This window comes from Prionailurus viverrinus, chromosome A1 (assembly GCF_022837055.1).
Source record: "Prionailurus viverrinus isolate Anna chromosome A1, UM_Priviv_1.0, whole genome shotgun sequence".
NCBI lineage: Eukaryota > Metazoa > Chordata > Mammalia > Carnivora > Felidae > Prionailurus > Prionailurus viverrinus.
Window position 1 is genome coordinate 122,436,697 of NC_062561.1, and position 20,284 is coordinate 122,456,980.

The following is a 20,284-nucleotide window of genomic DNA, read 5'->3' on the forward strand; positions in this document are numbered from 1 at the left end:
TTAGTGCAGAGCCGGCTTGGGCTCTGTCTCTGTCTCTGTCTCAAAAATAAATAAACATTAAAAAAGAATAAAAATTATATTTATAATAATGGTAACAGGTATCGTTTATTGAGCACTTACTATGAGCCCTGTTCTAAACTCTTTAAATGGGCTTATATTCATTTCACCGTTACAATAACTCTTTGCAGAGATATAATTGTTATTTCCGGTTCATGATGGGGAAGCTTTGGCACAAAGACTGGAAGTGAATTATCCCAAAATACACAGCCGGCAGGAGGCAGATCCAGGATTCAAACCCAGGCAGCCTGCAGCAGAGAAGCCACAGCGGTCCTTGTGCCTTGATTGCTTACTTCTCAATATTGCAGCATCAAAATGTCCTCTAGAACAAAATGGTGCCATGAGTCAAAATGCCCTTCTTTCACCCCATGCTTTTTGGCCACCCAAAATGCCTCCCCAGATTATCTGTGCCCAGTGTAGTCACATGCTTCTTACATAGGAGCTGGCCTGACCTCAGCGACGAGGAGCCCCCTGCCCACAGGGCTGGGTCTCTTGCCCCTCTCCCTCTGCTGGGCTCCCCAGGATCTGAGCTAATCCTTGCTGGAGGTCTTATCATCTGTGTTGCCAATTTTGTTTCTTAGTCTTCCTCCTTAGACCACCAGCTCCTTAAGGACAGGAGTTGGTTTGTTTCCATGTCCCTAGTGTAGGGCTAGTACAGAGTAGAAAGGCTGTGGAATTTCTCCAATGAGTGAGTGTGTCATTTCACTAATAGTGACTTCCACTAATAGTGATTTGCTTTGTTGTTTACTTTTTAGTGCAAATACTTTGGCCTAACAGGTTCTTCTGCATAAAGGGAGCTGTGACCTTTCATGACAGTCCTGGAAGCTTGCTAATTAAAAGCTCGTGGAGTCTTGATGTTCTGGCGAAAGTGACTGGGCTGTGGGTAAATTATTTCTACTGTTTTCTATTTTGTTCTAAAAACCCTACAGTATCTGGTGATAACAGATTTCATTAGCAAGGGAATTTGAATATAGCAGAGTGAATCAAAGTCTAAAACCAGAACAAGTCTGTTGAGAATATACATCTGTACTATACTGCATATATAGGTGTATATGTGTGTGTGTGTGTGTGTGTGTGTGTGTGTGTGTGTGTGTTAGTACTTAATACTTGATCTGTAAAGTTGGAGAAGTTATCCCTGTGTATTACCTAGGCTGTCCAAGTCAGAAATCTTAATGTTGCCTAAAACTTCCCCACCTGTCCCACACTCAAATCCAACCCATCACTGAGTTTTGTTGATTCTATCTTTTATTTTTTTTAAGGTTTTATTTATTTATTTTGAGAGAGAGCGCACCAGTGGGCGAGGGGCCGGGAGAGAGGGTTGGGAGAATCCCAAGCAGGCTCCAGGCTGTCAGCACAGAGTTCGACACAGGGCTCCATCTCAGAAACCGTAAGATCACGACGTCTGCTGAAACCAAGAGTTGGACGCTTAACTGACTGAGCCACCCTGGCGCCCTGATTCTTTTATTTTTCATTTTTATTTTTTTAATGTTTATTTATTTTCCAGAGAGAAAGAGAGACACAGAGTGTGAGTGGGGAAGGGACAGAGAGAGAGAGGAGGACACAAAATCTGAAGCAGGCTCCAGGCTCTGAGCTGTCGTCAGCACACAGAGCCCCACGCGGGGGCCGAACACGTGAACTTCGAGATCATGACAGGAGCGGAAGTTGGTTGCCCAATTGCCTGGCTCTGGATTCTATCTTTTAAATAGTTTCTGAACCTGCTCCCTCTTCTCCATCTCACTGTCATTGTTTCAGCTTAAAGCCCCATCGTGGTCAAAAACAAAAGCTTTCTAGGTCTTCCTGACTTCAAGCTTGCTGTGTTTCAACTCCTTATCTGCACTGTAATCCAAGTGATCATTTTAAGAAGCAGATCTGATCCTGTCACTCCCCAGCTTGGAATTCTCAAATAATTTATCACCTGCGGAATAAAATAGAACCTCACCCACCTTTTCAGTCCTGCTGCCTGCCACTCCCCTGTATGTTAGTCCTTCCGTCACGTAGTTCCTAAAATTACTTCCAAAACACTGTCCTTAATACATCCTTTCCTAGTCCTTTCTGTTAGCTCAGTTTCCACCTCCACAGCGCAGTCTCCCTCCAAATATAGTTGCCCCTTCTGTATTTCTGCCTGAGTTCCAAGCCGTATGGCATAAACGTTGGAAGCAAATGTAGTAGTGTGGCATTGCCTGAATAGGGCACTTACTGTAGGAGTTGGGGCCACTCAGTTAACCTTTGTAATGTCATCTGCAAAACGGAGATGATAAGTCACAGCTGCGTTTCACTGTCATGAGGAGTTACGTGCGAAGTTCCATGTAAAATGCTTGCATGTAGTAATCATTCGGTAAATATTAGTCATTTGTCTTGGCTAAGATTTGGCTTATTTACCCCTTTTCTAGACTGTACTCCATGGACAATGAATCTCGCATCGTTAGCAGCTATGATAGTTCCTCACACAAAATGAATGTTCATTACATGTTTGCTAAAGGGACAAATGAATGGATTTGCCAAATGGACAAGTTAATTATCTTCTGAATCCAAAATTAGAACCCTTGGTCTGATACATTTTGTGTAATGAAGAAGAGTTCAAGTAACTTCTAAAATGGTGAGTTATTACTTGAGCAATAAAACAGTGATTGCCTCAATCTGTCCTGACACTTGTGTGAAGCTTAATGAGACACTGCAGATGTTGAGTTTTATAAATTTTGAGAGACAGAGCTTTCTGTCAGATTTAACCAAGGAAGTAAAGTCGTAGAGACTTGGGTTCTAGCCCTGTGTCTGCCACTAACTGGATATATGACCACGACAAAGTTAATAATCTCTCAGGGTCTCTATTTCCTCATCCGTAGACAAAGAATGTTGGACCAGATGAGATTCCTTTCAGCTCTCCAGTAAACTCCTTTTGTAACTTCTCAGGTAGCAATGTAGGGAATTTGTATCTGACAGATAGTCTATAAAACAAGTGTAATATAACATGTAATATAACAAGTGACAGATAGTCTTAAAACAAGTCTTAAATATTAACTTTCAACAAGGATTCCTGAGATGATGTTGTTTTAATTTTGAGGAACAAAATCTTAATAGTATGATTCTGGGGCTGGAATGAGCCATAAAAGACAGGATTGTTGTTAATAAAAGAAAGAGAAGGGCTCCCTTTGACCAATTCAGTAAAAGAAATAGTGTTTACTTTACACAGTGGATTTGGTGTACTGTTTGGATCAATAACCAAGATGTTGTAAATGTGTCATTGAGTATTCTGGGGACAAATCCAAAGGTTCTAGCAAAATGCATACACAGTGGACTTAGATCCAGTCATCTGTGTTAATAAAACCAAAGCTTGCAGATGACTAGGTGACTATTCCAGGACAAATCCAAATGAGGGTAATCTTAGGGAATACGATTACCATTTAATAAGCGGAGGCCTAAGTAATCACATGGTATCCAATTGAGGAAAAATTGTGGAAACGAAACATAGATAGTTGTCTTAGTGCAGGTGTCCTCTACTCTGTGATTCATAGATCCCAGGTGGTCAATGGAACTATCTTAAGGGTCTACAAATTCATGAGCTTGTCAACCACTTATTGTCTGTTGACTGAATCAATCAATTATGTTAATGATAAAAATGACTTCCTTTCTGTTTGCTCCCTACAGAGCAGAATGGAAAAGAACACATTTCTTTTTAAAATGTCCTTCTAGGGATGCCTGGGTGGCTCAGTCAGTTAAGTGTCCAACTTTGGCTCAGGTCATGATCTCATGGTTCATGGGTTCGAGCCCCGTGTCGGGCCCTGTGCTGGCAGGTCAGAGCCTGGAGCCTGCTTCGGATTCTGTGTCTCCTTCTCTCTCTGCCCCTCCCCTGCTCACACTGTGTCTCTCTTTCTCTCTCAAAAATAAATAAACATTAAAAAATAAATAAATAAAATGCCCTTCTAGTTAGGGAAGTAGGCTTTGGTACACATGAGAGGAAGAGCAGAGAGATCCCCAATGCAAGAGCATACAGAGGTGGTCCAAATGGAAGGTATATCTCTATTTGGAATAGTGAATTATCAGTCCGTCATGACCCACTGTTATTAAAAATTCAAATCAAATAACTTACTTCCCTTGTTCTGCTTCCAATCTCATTGAGCTGTTTTCTGATAATTTCGCTGGCTCTGTAAGTTGGCCCACAGGGAGGACAGGAACATCTGGCTCACCCGACTATTGTAATTCTCTGTAAATAAACTGGCATTCTGGTTTATGGAGATGGGTCTTTACGTGCTCACTTTAAAGTGAGTGTTTTGACTTTGGTTCTGGTCTTATTGTGTCAACAAAATCTGTTGGGGAGACTGCAAAGCTAGGAGTGCAATCCTTAACCACAAGTATTTCCCGAGATCAAGGGCATCTTGGGAGGACTCGGCACTTAGGTAGCTGAGACTTTTCTAGGGACATCTCTTTGCGTTACTTGCCCTCATCATTGGATAAGTGTCTCATCTTGTCTTCTCAATTTGTAGATGGATAAATTAAGGTAAACATCATAATATGGCTGTGGTTCGTACCCTCTGTCCTTGGTTAGCACCACTGAAAGCTAGTTGTCTGGAAGCTTATGACGCATTTTGAAATCTTTTCATTTTGAAATAATTTTGGATTTACAGAAGAGACACAAAGTTACCACAGAGATACCCTAATGTTAACCTATTATGCAACCATAGTACATTTATCAAAACCAAAAGGTACAATTCTAACTGAACTACCAGCTTTATTCAAATCTCCTCAGTTGTTTTCCCACAAGTGTCCTTTTTCTGTTCCAGGATGCAATCCAAGATACCACATTGCATTTAGTTGTTACATTTCCTCTGCTGCCTTAAAGCTGTGATAGTTTCTCAGTCCTTCCCCTTCTGTCATGACTTACACACTTTTGGAGAATATCGGTCAGGTATTTTGTAGAATGCCCTTAATTGCTATTTGTTTAATGTTTCCTCAGGTTTAGACTGATGTTATGGATTTTGGGGAGGAATGCCACGGAGGTGAAGAGACCTCCTCATCACATCGTATCAGGGGTGCACACCTTCACTAAAGATATTAACCCTGAGCACTTGGTTGAGATCGTTTGTGCCATATTTCTTCACTCTAAGTGTAAACTCTGTTAGGTAGAGTCCCTAAGTTCAGCCTACACTCAAGGAGAAGAACATCAACCTCCACCTTTTGGAGGGAGGAGTCTCAAAGAATTCATTGGCATATCTTAAAACCACTGCAGTATTTTATAAATTTGGGGTGGAGATATTTTGAGCCTATGCAGTATCTTGTTTGTCTTCACAGTTTCATCCACTAATTTAGGCATGCATCAGAAGAACTTGCCTGCAGCATGATTACTTTGGTATCCTAACGGTGATTTTCTGTTTTCCTCGTTGCTTCTACATTTATTAGAAACAATATTTTTAATGGATGTCAAAACTCCAGTGCATTTTGTGACCTGGCATCTTTTCATCTGCCTCTTCAGTTTGGTTTCTGTGGCTAAATCCTTCTCTTGAGAATATCTTTTCTTCTAGAAGAGAGATTCACAGGTTTTTCCTTCTGTAGTGATCAGGCTTTCTCTACATTTTGGCATTTAAACAATATTATACATACCATTGTTATCAGCTTTCCAATGAAAGAGTCAGACAGGAGATTTCTGTTACCTTAATCTGTTTAATAGGATGCTCTTACTCTTTCTAATTTTATTTTTATTATTTTAGTATAGTTAACATATAATGTTACATTAGTTTCAGGTGCATAACAAAGTGATTTGACAAGTTTATACATTATGCAAAGCTCACTATGATAAGTATAGTGACCATTATGACTACAGAGGAGACCTTACTCTTTACCTATCTACTTTAGCTTGTGTTGGGATAGTTGGTATCATCAGTTTGCTTTTATTCTCTTATCTTTTGTCAGACTATAGACTAAAAATGTAAGCAGCTACACTTTGCTGTGTACCAGTTTAAACATTCTTTTATGTAGTTCCCTACATTTCAATGTTTCAAGGCTTAGACTATTTTCTTTGTTAGCGGAAAATTTCAACTATTAAAAAGTAGAGAGGATAGCATCATAAACTATCACTTCCCTATGACCTAGCTTCAACAGTTATCAAGGTACAGTCAGCCCTGTTTCATCTATGACCCTCTCTCCTGCCTTGTACTTCCCTACGCTTGTTTATTTTTTTATTTTTATTTTTTTATTAATTTTTTTAAGTTACATCCAAATTAGTTAGCATATAGTGCAACAACGATTTCAGGAGTAGATTCCTTAGTGCCCCTTACCCATTTAGCTCATCCCCCCTCCCACAACCCCTCCAGTAACCCTCAGTTTGTTCTCCATATTTATGAGTCTGTTCTGTTTTGTCCCCCTCCCTGTTTTTATATTATTTTTGTTTCCCTTCCCTTAGGTTCACCTGTTTTGTCTCTAAAAGTCCTCATATGAGTGAAGTCATATGATTTTTGTCTTTCTCTGACTGACTAGTTTCACTTAGCATAATACCCTCCAGTTCCATCCATGTAGTTGCAAATGGCAAGATTTCATTCTTTTTGATTGCCGAGTAATACTCCATTGTATATATATATACCATATCTTCTTTATCCATTCATCCATCGATGGGCATTTGGGCTCTTTCCATTCTTTGGCTATTGTTGATAGTGCTGCTATAAACATGGGGGTGCATGTGTCCCTTCAAAATAGCACACCTGTATCCCTTGGATAAATGCCTAGTAGTGCAATTGCTGGGTCATAGGGTGACCTCTATTTTTAGTTTTTTGAGGAACCTCCATACTGTTTTCCAGAGTGGCTGCACCAGCTTGCATTCCCATACACTTGTTTATTTTGAAGTTAATCCCAGTCATTATGTTATTTAATCTGAAAGTCTTCAGTTGGTACTATAACTTCTTTTGTGAGTCAATTAGAAATGATCATCAATTAATCAGTTTGCTCATTGACTGATTTATTGACTGGCACTGAGCTACATTCAAGAGAAATGAACTGAAAAAACATGAATTCATTCCCTAGTGTCTTGGAATCTAGATTCAATTGGACTTTGAAGTTACTCTCTGAGCCAGCTTAGTTACTTCCTTTCTTAGTTACTTAACTTCCCTTTGTCCCAGTTTCTTGATATGTAAAACGGGATAGTAATGATGCCTTACTTAGATGATTGTTGGGGCGCCTGGGTGCCTCAGTCATTTGTGTCTCCAACTCTTGATTGCAGCTCAGGTCATGATCTCAGTGTTCATGGGATTGAACCCCTACTGTCAGTGCAGAGCCTACTTGGGATTCTCTCCTTCCCTCTCCCTCTGCTGCTCCCTGCTCACACAAACTCTCTCTCTCTGTCTCTCTCTCTCTTTCACTCTCTCTCAACGTAAATAAATAAATAAACTTAAAAAAAAGAAGATTGTTGGGGCGCCTGGGTGGCGCAGTCGGTTAAGCGTCTGACTTCAGCCAGGTCACGATCTCACGGTCCGTGTGTTCGAGCCCCGCGTCGGGCTCTGGGCTGATGGCTCAGAGCCTGGAGCCTGTTTCTGACTCTGTGTCTCCCTCTCTCTGTGCCCCTCCCCCGTTCATGCTCTGTCTCTCTCTGTCCCAAAAATAAATAAAAAACGTTGAAAAAAAATTAAAAAAAAAAAAAAGAAGATTGTTGTGAAGAACAAATGGGTAATCTATGGAAATTTGAGCATCAAAAATTATTATTGATTTTAGTTAATTGAAAGGGAATGAATCTATTGACAACCCATGAGTCTATGTTAAACTTAAAGAAAGGAATTCGAAAAACACCCAATTTGTCTCTAGTTGAGTCGGCTATCAAGACACCTTTTTATTTTGAAAGTTCACAAATAAAGGGAAAGAATCACACATTTATCTACCTTTTAAAACACACACTGAATTTTTGGGTAAGTAAATAGCTCCTCTTGTTCAGGGAAATCTCCAATTTGCAGAATTGTTAGGTAGTATACATAGAAGGTAACATATAATTAGAAACTCGTTATTTTGCCACCCCGAGGAAATATTGATTCAGGGAAAGATAAAACCATTAAACCGTTTAAATTAGTGGTTGATAGGTAGGATTACCGTTCATCCAATTTTGCCCAAAATAGTCCTGGTTTCTGACCAGAGTCCAGGTGTAACTATTAATAGTACAGATAGTACACTGGTTACGGTGGAAGGATAGAGCTGTCACTGCGGTAACCCAGTGTCACTCTCAGCATCATTAAGGATGGGATAATCAGATATGCCTGTATTTCTGGGTGTGTTATAACTGAAATAAACAGCACTACTTATGAAGCTCTTTTCATAAAAATGTTCAACTTATATCTAACCAAGTCTTCGGATCTAAGTTCCAGCTTCCAGAAATACAAGGGTTAGAGGAAACAATCAGAGACATCCAGAGGGTGGAACTGGCCTGGTATCTTCAGCAAGTCAGTGTCCTGATAAAAGGAACTCTTGTAGGTTAAAAGTGACCTAAGCAACATAGCAACCAGATGCATTGCATGGTTCTGAATTGGATCTTGCTTTGGCCAAACCAGCTAAAAATGACATCTTAGAGACAGCTGGGGAAATGTGAATATAGACTTGGCATTACCCTTAATTTTGTTAGGTGTGAAAATGTTATATTTGATACATAGAAAACTATGTATTTTTTTAAGAGATACATACTGATGTATTTAGTGGTAGAATGTTACGATGTTTATAATTTAAAGTACTTCAGCATTAAAAACAAAAAAAGTTAACAGGAAAAGAAATAACACAATATATGTAAAACATATCATATACACACTGCTAATTGTTACAATACGTAGTAACAAGTGATTGGAATGTTACAGAGACATGAGGGGTGTTACAGGAAAAGAATCTAAGAGGGGAAATAGCAGGAAGTCAGGTTTTCTCTCCGAACACTGCTTTCTGGAGAAGTAAGGTGGAAGTTGAGAGCTAAAAGATGACCCCTGGCGATGGCATTCAACTCTTGGGTAATCTCCTCCCCTTGAGCGTGAGCTGGACTTACCAATTTGCTTCTAGTGAACAGAATATGGGCAGCAGTGATGGAATTTCACTGCCAACATTAAGTTACAAAAAATCTGTCGCTTCTGTCTTGGGCATTCTGTCTCTTTCTCTTTTAGATTGCTTATGGGAGGAGAGGCAAATTGCCATGTTGTCATCAGCCCCATGGAGACATCCATGGGGATGTCCTCAGTTTTTAAGAACGTGCAAGGAAGTGACACATGCCAACAACCAGATGAGAGCACTTAGAAGCAGATCCTTGAACTTCAGGTGAATCTTCCCCCTTGGCTGGCAACCTGATTGCCGCCTCACAAGAGACCTCCAGCTAGAGGCTGAGCTTGGATTCCTGACCCATGGAAACTGTGAAATAAGAAATTTTGTTGCTCTAAGCTGTTAAATTCGGGGGCAACTTGTTGCCCAGATATAGACAACTAGACACAGATAAGAAAGAAAGCAGGGGTAAGCTACTATTCTTATTTGCTGCTCTGACCCACATGTTGATTTAGTATGATGTTTACTCTTCATAGAGTAATATTATTCTAGTTTCTTGGCTGATAGCTCAATGTCTTCGTGTAGACATGTGCAAAAAGCTGAAAATTATCTTGATTTTAACCGTTTAGGTAAAGCATCAGCTAGCAAAATGCCCCAAAGCAACTCAGTTAACAAATATTACTTATTGAGGCCTGTTTGTTGCTGCCTAGGCCATGGTAAATGGTCACTTATGAAACCTCATGGCAGCTCTTTTATTTTCCAAATAGAGAAGCTGAAGCTATGGAAAGTCAAGTAATTTGCCCAGGATTATGCTGCCAGTAATTCATAGAGCCAGGACTAGAATCCTGATCTCATTTCATCAATCAGCTATCCATATTGCCTCTTAGGTAGCCAGCAGGTGTATCTCCATTACTGAGTTCTCTTCCAATGTTTCAAAGACCATTATTTCCCCCAACGAGGAATAATACAGCTGCACAGCCCAGTAGACAACACTGGCCTCTCGGGTGAATGAACACTCTGCTAGATGTTGGGGATTCAGTGAAGAAAATAGAGTCCTTTCAAAGTATTTCAGTCTAGAGGGAAGAGGCAGAAATGGTCTGTTAACTATGCTATCTTTCTGGTTTGGGTGGGATTTAGCAGTCCCCAGTTGGCTTTGGTGTGAGATACATCTGTGCTCGAAACCCTAGCTTCACTTTTTATTGGCTGTGTGAATGTCACTTTGCACAAGCTATGAAATCTCCGTGAGCCTTCGTTTCTCCACATATAAACTGGTGACAATACGTCTGCCTGTAGGGCTGCTGAGGGGATTAACCATAGTGTATGCAAAGTACCTACGATAGGTTTAAGATAGGTGTTCAGAAATGCCTGATTCTGCATTGGAACCACGTTTCAAGAGTCACTTCTGCAGGATGACTTCATAGCCAAAACTTAAAGCCCTGATGATATTAACTAGTCTTAAACAAACACTGTCTCTTTACCTCACTTTGACAGACTAAGTTTCAGGCTCTGTAATTCAATTGTTGCCAATTTGGCAACGGTAGTATTTGTTGTTCTGTTCTGTGCAGCTATGCACGTTTTCAGTAACCTGAGTTATCATGCTTTGGCCACAGGGAACTGCATTTGGTCTCTTGCAAGATGCACTGAGCCCCTTTATATTTTCACATTGATTCAGTAAAATGGCTCACTGTAGATGCAGCTCAGATGAGATATTTGTTGTATATTTTGTGTAACTGTTGAGTGCAAAATATGCAAATTTCAAGCTCATGTTTATGTGAATAAGCTATGGCAATGAAACAATGAAATACTTAAACATAAAATCATATACATATGATACATATATATAGGTATGCCTGCTCTACATATCTAAAAAAAAAAGATGATAAAATTAGATATAAATATCTTAATGTCTCTCTCTCTATAGATAGATATAAGTAATAAAACTATCAAATGATAAAACTTTCATTACAACTGCAGAGTGTTTCTCCCATTCATTCAAACTGACAGTTTGTTTTCATCTTTTATACATGCCACTGATTTGCTTTCTATAAGGTATCTATTTTGGGATGCTTTATTTCCCCTCAGCACTGGGGAATAGTTTGTCATGAGCCATCTATATCAGTATTATTCTCAGAATAGTTTGGCATGATTTGGGGATGTATGCTGCTACTGAAAAAGGGATCTAACTCCCACTCTTAGGCTCCAGTTTGTTTGAATGTCATATAGTTAGTGAAATTTTAAGCATTCTTTTCTTTAAAAAAAACCTTTCTTTTAATGTTTATTTATTTCTGAGAGACAGAGAGAGAGAGAGAGAGAGAGAGAGAGAGAGAGAGAACAAGTGGGGGAGGGGCAAAGATAGGAGGAGACAGAATCAGCAGGCTCCAGGCTCCAAGCCGTCAGCACAGGGCCCAATGCGGGCCTCAAACTCACAAACGGAGAGATCATGACCTGAGCTGAAGTTAGACGCTCAACCGACTGAGCCACCCAGGCGCTCTGCATTCTTTTCCTTCACCAGTTGAAGCTGTGTTTAGCTCTTACTACATTAAAAAACATTTTTTTAATGTTTATTTTTGAGAGAGAGACACAGAGAGAGAGAGAGAGAGAGAGAGAGGAGAGAGCCCTTATTACGCTCTGCCATTTGCGAGTTTGTGAAGTTACCTAAGTTCTCTGTTGTCTCAGTTTCATGCATAAACTGTAGCTATTCACAGTGCCCACCTCTCAGTGTTTATGAGACTTAAAAGAGCTAGTACATGGAGAGTACTCAGGACAGTGCCTCGTACATGTGGTTAGGTCTGACTAAAAATTATGTATTATTATTTTAATATTTTGAATTCCTTCATGATAGATAGGGCTCATCATCTTTATGCCTTTAATACCCTAGAGCCTACAGCTTTATTTAAAAATTTTCCATTTATTTATTTATTTATTTACATTTTCCCTTTAATAAAAAGAGCAATAAACAGACTTCCTTCTGGGTACAAGGGTGTGCTGAATTCAGAGAGGCATGAAGGGCAGATGCTTTCTACTGTAAATTGCGCAGAGGTTTGCCATCTCCCACTTGTCTTAATACGGCAACTTATAACACTCATCAGATGACGATACACTTTAGGAGACACTTTGGTAGTTAGTAATCTTTTATTAATAACGTGGCTATCAACGGGTGGTCGCTTAACACGCGATTCTGAAAAGCTGGGAAATAGCTGATTTCCACAGCAACTCTGTGATTGGCTTAGGTCCAATTCAGGTCGATTTTTGATTGGCTCTCGCAATGGACAGGGTCTCTGCCTGAGCCACTATTACCCATAAGCGGCCAACATGGCTCCACAATTGGCTTTCCTGGAAGCCGGCAGACACGTGGCTACCGCAGGCCCGGCAGTACGTGGGAGGACCTAATTTTGCTTACCGCGAGAGGGCGCCGGCGGCTTCTCGTTGCTCTAGTCTCATTTCCCATAAAGCCTCCGAGTAACCAATCACCTGGCTGTCTGGATACCGCTTTCAAAGTCGGCGGGCCATTTCGCCAATCGCAAGGCAGATACCTCTCTCAGCCTGAAGATTGATGGAAAGCTTCACCAATCATTTCATTGATCTCTGCGATCTCCCCCGCCCTCGCACGGGATTGACGATCCGACCGGCCAATCGGGGACGCTCAGTCGGCGGGTGGATGAACGCGGCCCTCTGTAATGGCGGAGCGTGGCGGGGACGGGGGGGACGGTGAGCGATTCAACCCGGGGGAGCTCAGGTAAGGGGCTCTGTCCTCCCTTACATTTCAGCACAGTGGGGCCCCAGGGGCTAGGCCTGCCGCGCGGAGATCCGCGGTCGGCGGGTGGACGGAGGAGCCGCAGCGGCTCGGGGCCAGGACCGCATGGGGTTGGCGAAGGGGGAAGGGGAAGGTGGCTTGAATGAGAGAGCCGAGCCGGGGCTGGGCCGCGGCCTCCTGTGCCCTCTCCGGGCGCGCCCTGCGGTTTTCCCTGGGCCCCAGCGCCCCTCGCGGCCTGCGGCCTGCGGGCCGGGTCCGGCGTTCCCGCCTTGGGGCCCCGCCTCAGCCTCGTGCCGCCTCCGCCTCGGCCCACCTCAACCTTCCTCCCGGCTCAGCTCCGCCGAGGGCCGGGCTTTCCCCCATCGACCCCTTCCACTCGCACTTAACTCCTCGGGATCCCTCGCCACTTCTGGCTCAGCCTTCCCCACGCCCTCCGCGGCCCTCGGGGGTCCCCACGTCTGTCCTGTTCCTTCTTCGCCTCATCGCTTCTTTTTCTGAACTTCCTGTGTGTTTTCTTCCTTTCTCTCTCATCCGTTTATGCCTCATGCCGCATTTGTGAATAACAGCCATAGGCGACAGCCGTTTGGTACGTGTTTCTGTGTGCCTTTGGGGTAGTTGGCTATTGTCATTTTTGCAGGCCACAGACCAGAGCCCTCTTCAGTTAAGTTACTGGCCCATCGTACAGGTGAGGAAACTGAACCTCGTAGAGGTCGAGGAAGTAGGACAAGGTCGCATTGATGGAATTGGGGCTCCAGGAAGTGGCTTGAACCCAGGCAGTCAGGCTCCAGAGCCAGCAATCTGGATCGCTGTTCCATTCTCGTGCTTACGCCATTGCCCTAGAGAGTGCAGTGACCTTTCTTCCGTTGGTATCTTAGTGCCTATGGGATTTGTAATTAAGATCTGGTACAGTAAAAGTGTCTTGATAAAGTAAAATTCTTTAGTTTCAGTGGTTTTTGAGGAAAAGAGATACTGAGCTTTATATATGTTTGGTACTTTTTTTTTTTCTGGATAAGGGAAAATGTCATTTCAGATGTTCAGCTCTCATTCTGAATTGTGCCATTGTCAGCATTTGAAAATGAAAAAGAGCAGTGTAGGTTATGAGGACTCTTTAGTATTGTCTGGAGCTCAAGATGAAATTGTAGAAAGAAATGGGTATTGTTGCTCAAGTGTTCAGGAAAAAATTGTCTTCTCAATTCTGAATTGTCACACAGAGAAATCCTTACTTGACAGGAGTAAAATCTTGTTTTCTTTCAGGGGCGAATTTCATATCCTTTAAACCCCATATGTACGTTAGTAATGAGTGATCAAAGTGCATTGTCAGGGTGGTTCAGTATTAGTGATGGAAAGTTTATTACTGATTGTGATCCCAAGGGTATAGTTACTTACCTCGTTATTGGGAACATTACTTTGCATTTTAGTACTTTACAGAGTAGCCTTTTAGACTTTGTTACTAGTAGTCTAGACATTGTTGTAAAAGTGATTTGAATAGGGTTCTAAATTAGGTGTTCTCTTGCAAATATTTTAGATCTTAGCCTCCTGGGTTGGAAATTGCTTCCAGAGCATATTGTAAAAACTTTTACTTATATAAAATAACTGATTATAGCATTTCTCATACTGTAAGAGAAATTACCTGTTTATGTGGCTTCTTTGATGGTACAAATTGAGGCTTATTTTTGTATTTGTATTCTTAATGTGTATCATGTTGTGTCTGCCATAGTGCCTGGCAAGGGAGGTGTTGGATGGATATATGGTAAATAAAAGAATATAGGAGATTACAGATGGTTTACTTATGGACCTACATTCAGTGTGTGCTTTGTGACAGTCACTGACCTAGGTACCTGCTGGCAGGGGAGCCTTGAACCAGACCAAAAACTTTTGACCTCAAGGAGCTTCCATGCTAATTAAGATTGATCAAAATTTCTAAACTGAACTAACCTCATATCAAATGAGATCAACCTCCCAAGTGTGAAGAGACTTATTCAAGGTCACTGAGTAATTGGTAGGGTCTAGGTCTCCTCACAGTTTTACCACATAATTTGACTCCCATATATCATGATGTAGCATCTCTCTATTTTTGTCCTTCCTATTAAAGTATTTGCAGCATTGTCTTCACCACTGGGGAGATTGTATATCCTAGGGAGATACATTTGTTCTTGTAAAAAAAAAAAAAAAAAAAAGAGTCTTCTATTCTTGTAAGGAGCCTTCTGTTTTCCAAAAAGGTTAGAAGTGGTAGGGATGCAAATAACCTACAGTAGACAAAAATTTATTTAGAGGTCCAAATGCCACCCGTCCCTTAATGGTTGAAGACCATTAACAGCGCTTTTGTAGAGTCGTATTTGTCTAGATCTTTTATCCAAGGCCTTTGTTTACCTGTTAATACTTTGTCTGATGACAAGGTACTTGGGAGTCTCGATTTCCTCAACTGTAAAATGGGAATAAGAATACACTGGTGCTACCACTAGCCAGCTGCCTTAAACAAGGTATTTTTCTGTGCCATAGTTTCCTTTGTAAAAATGGTGCCAAACTTACCTAACTGGTAAGTTTATGAGGATTGTGAGGACTACCAGAATTAGTACAAACACCGTCCATGTAACCGTGCTTGGTATATAGGAAGTACCCAGTTTACATGACCATTGCAAGAGTAATGCTTGAACAGTTACCGTCCTGGGCCCTGGGATGCAGCAGTATGCCAAAGAGGATCTTATATACTAGCGGGTGGAGAGAACCCAGAAGTAAACAAGTGAAAGATTTCTTAGTAACATGTATCATAATTGAAAACGCAAATTGGGTTACGAGCCAGAGAGGGACTGGGTTTGGGGTGAGAAAAGAGTTTGAGGTAACATCTGAAGTGAGGCCGAATGAGAAGGAGCCAGTTAGGTAGACATCTGGGGTGAAGCATGCCAGGCCGAGGGAACAAGTGCACAGGCTTCAAGGTAATGAACTTTTATTTAAAGTATTTGATCAAAAAATAGGTCGGTAGAGGTCAGGTTATATAGATTCTAATAATAGTAATTATAGTAATGTAGCTAACACTACAGTATAGCTAGCTTTCTCACATTAATACCATTTAACACTTACTACTGTTACACTAATGTTATGGCCACAGTAATAATAGCTCCTGCTTACAGGGGGCTTAAGTGTTAGGTGCTCTTCCAAGTACTTTATTAGTTCATTTACTCCAGCTTGAAGTTTCTGGTGAGGTTGTTGGGGTGCAACTGCGTGTACAGAGAGCTCAACACATGTGCTATACATATCTGACATCAGAAGGTGGCACCTTTAGGCTGTTGATGGAGGAAATTCTGTGAATTTTGTCACCATTTTTAGTGGCAGACTTGAAAGTTAAGCTGTCTAGTCAAATTGACCTTGCTTTTTGAAGTTGAGCACTGTGCTAGGTAATGATAATTTACTGGGTAGCATATGCTATCCTAAATGCTTCACAGGGATTATCTCACTGCACAGTGAGATAGGAGATAGGTCTTATTTCTCTGCCCCTGCTAGTTTACATTAGTATACTAATACTGAGTATACTCAGGCTCAGAAATTATGTAACTAGCCTAACAACAAAAGGCAGAGTCCTGATTTGACTTTTTTGTGACTCAAAAGCCTCACCGCTTAACTTCAGCCTGTAACTAGGAAGTGAAAATCTAAAGAAAGAATTACTGTAAATTTTTCTGAAAAGGGAGAGGCAGATTCAAAGGAAATCAGAAGATTAAGGTACATTATTAACTTGAGACTGAAACACAGTATCTTTCCTTGGTGGTTCACTTTTTTTCTGCCCAGGGGTTAAGACTTTCCTGTCTGTCTTTAGGGAGTGTGTATAATATGAAGACTGATTATTTTGATCCCATCCTTACTTCTTTTTGCCGTCACCATTATTACCTCATACTTTGCAATCCCGAGTGCAGGATAATTTGCAAATTTGGTTAAATACTCTTGGAATAGTAGCTCTTGGATGTGTTTACAATCCTAGTGTTCTCATGGAAGTCATACTGGTTCTTAAGATTTTTTTGTGACAGAATTGAACTACAGTGTGGAAAATTTAGAGAAAGTTCAAAGGATAATCTTAAGCAGAGGGTTGAAGGATGTAGGAAAGTTGGAAGAGCCTGGTGAGAAGAGAGTATGAAAATGATTATTTTCAGATATGCATAAGGAATGTAACTATTAATCTCATGGGCACAAAAATGTAAATTTCATATATAAAGAGAGTTATAGTAGCTTTTGAGAAGAATAAGGAAATTATATTAAAAATAAATTTATAATGTGTATACCCTACTTGTAAGGTAACTTAGGTACAATAGTGCCTAAATATTGGCTTATTCAACGAATATTGAGACCTACTATGTGCTGGGAATATACAGGAGAGCAAGACAGAATTCCTGCTCTAGAGAGGCTTACATAAACAGCATGGTGTAGTGTTTAAGAACTGTTTGCCTGTGTTCAAATCCTGGTTTTACTGCTGAACCAGCTGTGAGGTCTTGGGCAAGTGATACTTCTCTGTGCCTTAGTGTCCTCATCTTTAAAATGAAGTTGATAATGCAGTTGACCCTTGAACAATGTGGAGGTTAGGGATGCTGTCCCACCCCCCACAATTTGAGAATTGAAATATAGCTTTTGACTTCCCCAAGACTTAACTATTAATAGCTTACTCTTGTCTGGGACCCCTTACCCATAACATAAGCAATTGATTAACATGTATTTTGTATGTTAAATGCATTATATACTGTATTCTGACAATAAAATAAGCTAGAGAAAAAATGTTAAATCACAAGGAAGAGAACATAATTTAGTACTGTACTGAATTTATTGAAAAAAATTTGCCTGTAAGTGGGCCCGTGCAGCTCAAACCTGTTTTGTTCAAGGGTCACCTGTAGCATCCATCTCATGGCGTTAAGATGGTTAAATGAGGGGCACCTGCGTGGCTCAGTTGGTTAAGCGTCCGTCTTGGGCTCAGGTCATGATCTCGCAGTCCGTGAGTTCGAGCCCTGCGTCGGGCTCTGTGCTGACAGCTCAGAGCCTGGAGCCTGTTTCAGATTCTGTGTCTCCCTCTCTCTGACCCTCCCCCGTTCATGCTCTGTGTCTCTCTCTGTCTCAAAAATCAATAAACGTTAAAAAAAAAAATTTAAAAAAAAAGATGGTTAAATGACTTAAAAAGAGCTTAGAGCGCTGCCTGATACATGGTAGCATAAAATATTTTTTAAAATTTTGTTTTTTAAAAAAAGCACTTGTGAGAGGAGATAGGTAATACCATTTATGTGATACTTCCTATCTGTTTAAATGCCATGGGAAAAATAAACCAGGGTGATGATCTAGAGGTTGAAGGATGGGATGGGGTTCAGTGTAGCGAAGGGTTTGTCCTTTAGTTAAAGAATATTCATGATCTCTTAAGCTGCTACCCCCCACCCCCTGTAAAAACTTTGTACTTGGAAGTAATTTCCAAAAGTTGCAAAAATGAAGTTAATACACTTAGGGTTAATATTTTACCTCTCTGCCTTATTATTTGCACGTATGCATGTTCTCTTTTACTCTGAACCATTTGAGGGTAAGATATAGTTAAGTGTCTGTTTTCTAAGAATGGACATACTCTCCTCTCTAATGATAAGTTATCAACTTCATAAATTTACACATATAACAGTACTTACTCTCCATATCCCACCGTTGCCCATTACTTCACTATATCCTATTAGCAAGTCTTCTCTCTAGTACCGAATCCAGTCTAGAGTTAGTATTGTGTTGTCATCTCTTTAGCGTCATTTAAAATCTACGACATTTCCACAGCCTTCCTTTGTCTTTTATGTATAACATTGACATTTGTGAAGAATACAGCCCTCATTCTCCCTTTGTAATGGAACATTCCTCATTTTACATTTGTGTAATATTTCCTCATTATTAGATTGAGGTGCTCGGAATAGGTGATTGTGTATCCCTCTCAGTCACTTGGTGTCCATTTGTCCATTTACCTATCTATTTATTTATGAGAGAGAGACAGCGAGAGAGCAAGAGCGTGCTCGCATGAGCCGGGAGGGCAGAGGGAGAGGAAGAGAGAATCTGTAGGCTCCACATCCTGCGAGGAGGTGGACGTGGGGCTCCATCTCACTACCTTGAGATCATGACCTGAGCCAAAATCCAGAGTCCAAAGCTCAACTGACTGAGCCAGCCAGGTGCGCCCCCATTTATTCTTTTTAGGTGATAATAATTTTGATCACTTGGTCAGGGTGTTGCCCAGTTTCCCTAATATGTAGTTGATGTTTCTTCATCCTGCCTGCAACTGAACATAGCATGTGGGGAGACATTTTAAGACCATCAGATATCATCCTTATCCAGATTTCCTCCTGGATTTGGTGACCACTGATCATTCTTACTGATGCACTTTTTACCACGATGGTTGTGAAATGATGACTTTCCAGCTCCACTTGATCTTAGGGCCTCTTAAGTTTGATTTTAATTAGAGATGAATAGCTATATTTTATATGTTTGAGAAGGAAAAATTTATACATTGCTTTCCCACATAGGATGGCTCAACAGCAGGCCTTGAGGTTCCGAGGCCCGGCTCCCCCACCAAATGCAGTGATGCGAGGCCCACCACCTCTCATGCGACCTCCTCCCCCTTTTGGTATGATGCGAGGCCCTCCACCACCACCTCGGCCCCCCTTTGGACGTCCTCCTTTTGATCCCAATATGCCGCCAATGCCTCCTCCAGGAGGGATTCCTCCACCAATGGGCCCTCCACACCTCCAGGTAAAGAATGTAGAAGTTGTCATTTGTTTGTCAATGTCAGTATTGATATTGTGTATGAGTTTTGCTTAAAAACTTGTTCTTAGTTTCATTTATAGGAAAATGGGAGCTAAAGAGAACATCCATATGTAAATGTGTTGCTCCAAAAGCAGTAGTAACAACATAATTAGTATAGAAATTCTGAACGGGAATTTATTAGATGGTGAAAAACCATAGAAAAACATACATACAAAACTAGGAATTAGTAGGGTAGTTCTTACCTGCCTTATATCTTGAGAATTGTCTCTAGTAATCTGTCTTTATGGGAAACGAAGTTTGAAATATTAATGCATAGAGTGGGGGGTAATATGTTTTCAATGATAAATGTTGCCAGTAAGTATTTAAATATTATGAAGTACTTGTATTTCTGAGCAGTTCTCCCAGGAAAATGATGCCTAGGATAGAATTTAGATTTTGTCTCCCTGGGGGAAAAGTAGGGTTATCTTACAATTTTAGAAATAGAATTATTGTGGGATTTCCTTAAATAAAAACTTTTCTGGTATTTTAACCTGAAGCATAATATTCTACTCTAGTTTATGTAGACTCAGTTATCTGTCTGAAATGATGTCCTGAAGGTATCAAGTCTCAAATGTCTACTTTTGAGAATGTATTCTTTTTGTTTGAGTATATATCTTTGTTTTCTTACTTTATCCAGTCTGCACACCCCTGAAACCAAATAAATACAGTGCTGTCATCTGCCCTCCATTTGCTTGGATAATCAAGAAT

At 40.8% G+C, this 20,284-nt stretch overlaps 1 protein-coding gene across 10 annotated transcripts in view; it reads left to right on the forward strand.

Annotated features, from left to right (window-relative positions):
* The first annotated feature begins 12,675 nt into the window (after nucleotides 1–12,675).
* Nucleotides 12,676–20,284, forward strand: part of TCERG1 (transcription elongation regulator 1) — a 61,960-nt gene continuing 54,351 nt past the window's right edge. For all 10 annotated transcript variants that reach the window (XR_007150526.1, XM_047850970.1, XM_047850979.1 and 7 more), the window contains exons 1-2: nucleotides 12,676–12,769; nucleotides 19,297–19,522. Coding sequence is in view for 9 of the 10 variants with exons in the window: in XM_047850970.1 (XP_047706926.1) it covers nucleotides 12,711–12,769; nucleotides 19,297–19,522 (285 nt within the window). In the remaining variant the exon portion in view is untranslated. The remainder of the gene's footprint in view (nucleotides 12,770–19,296; nucleotides 19,523–20,284) is intronic.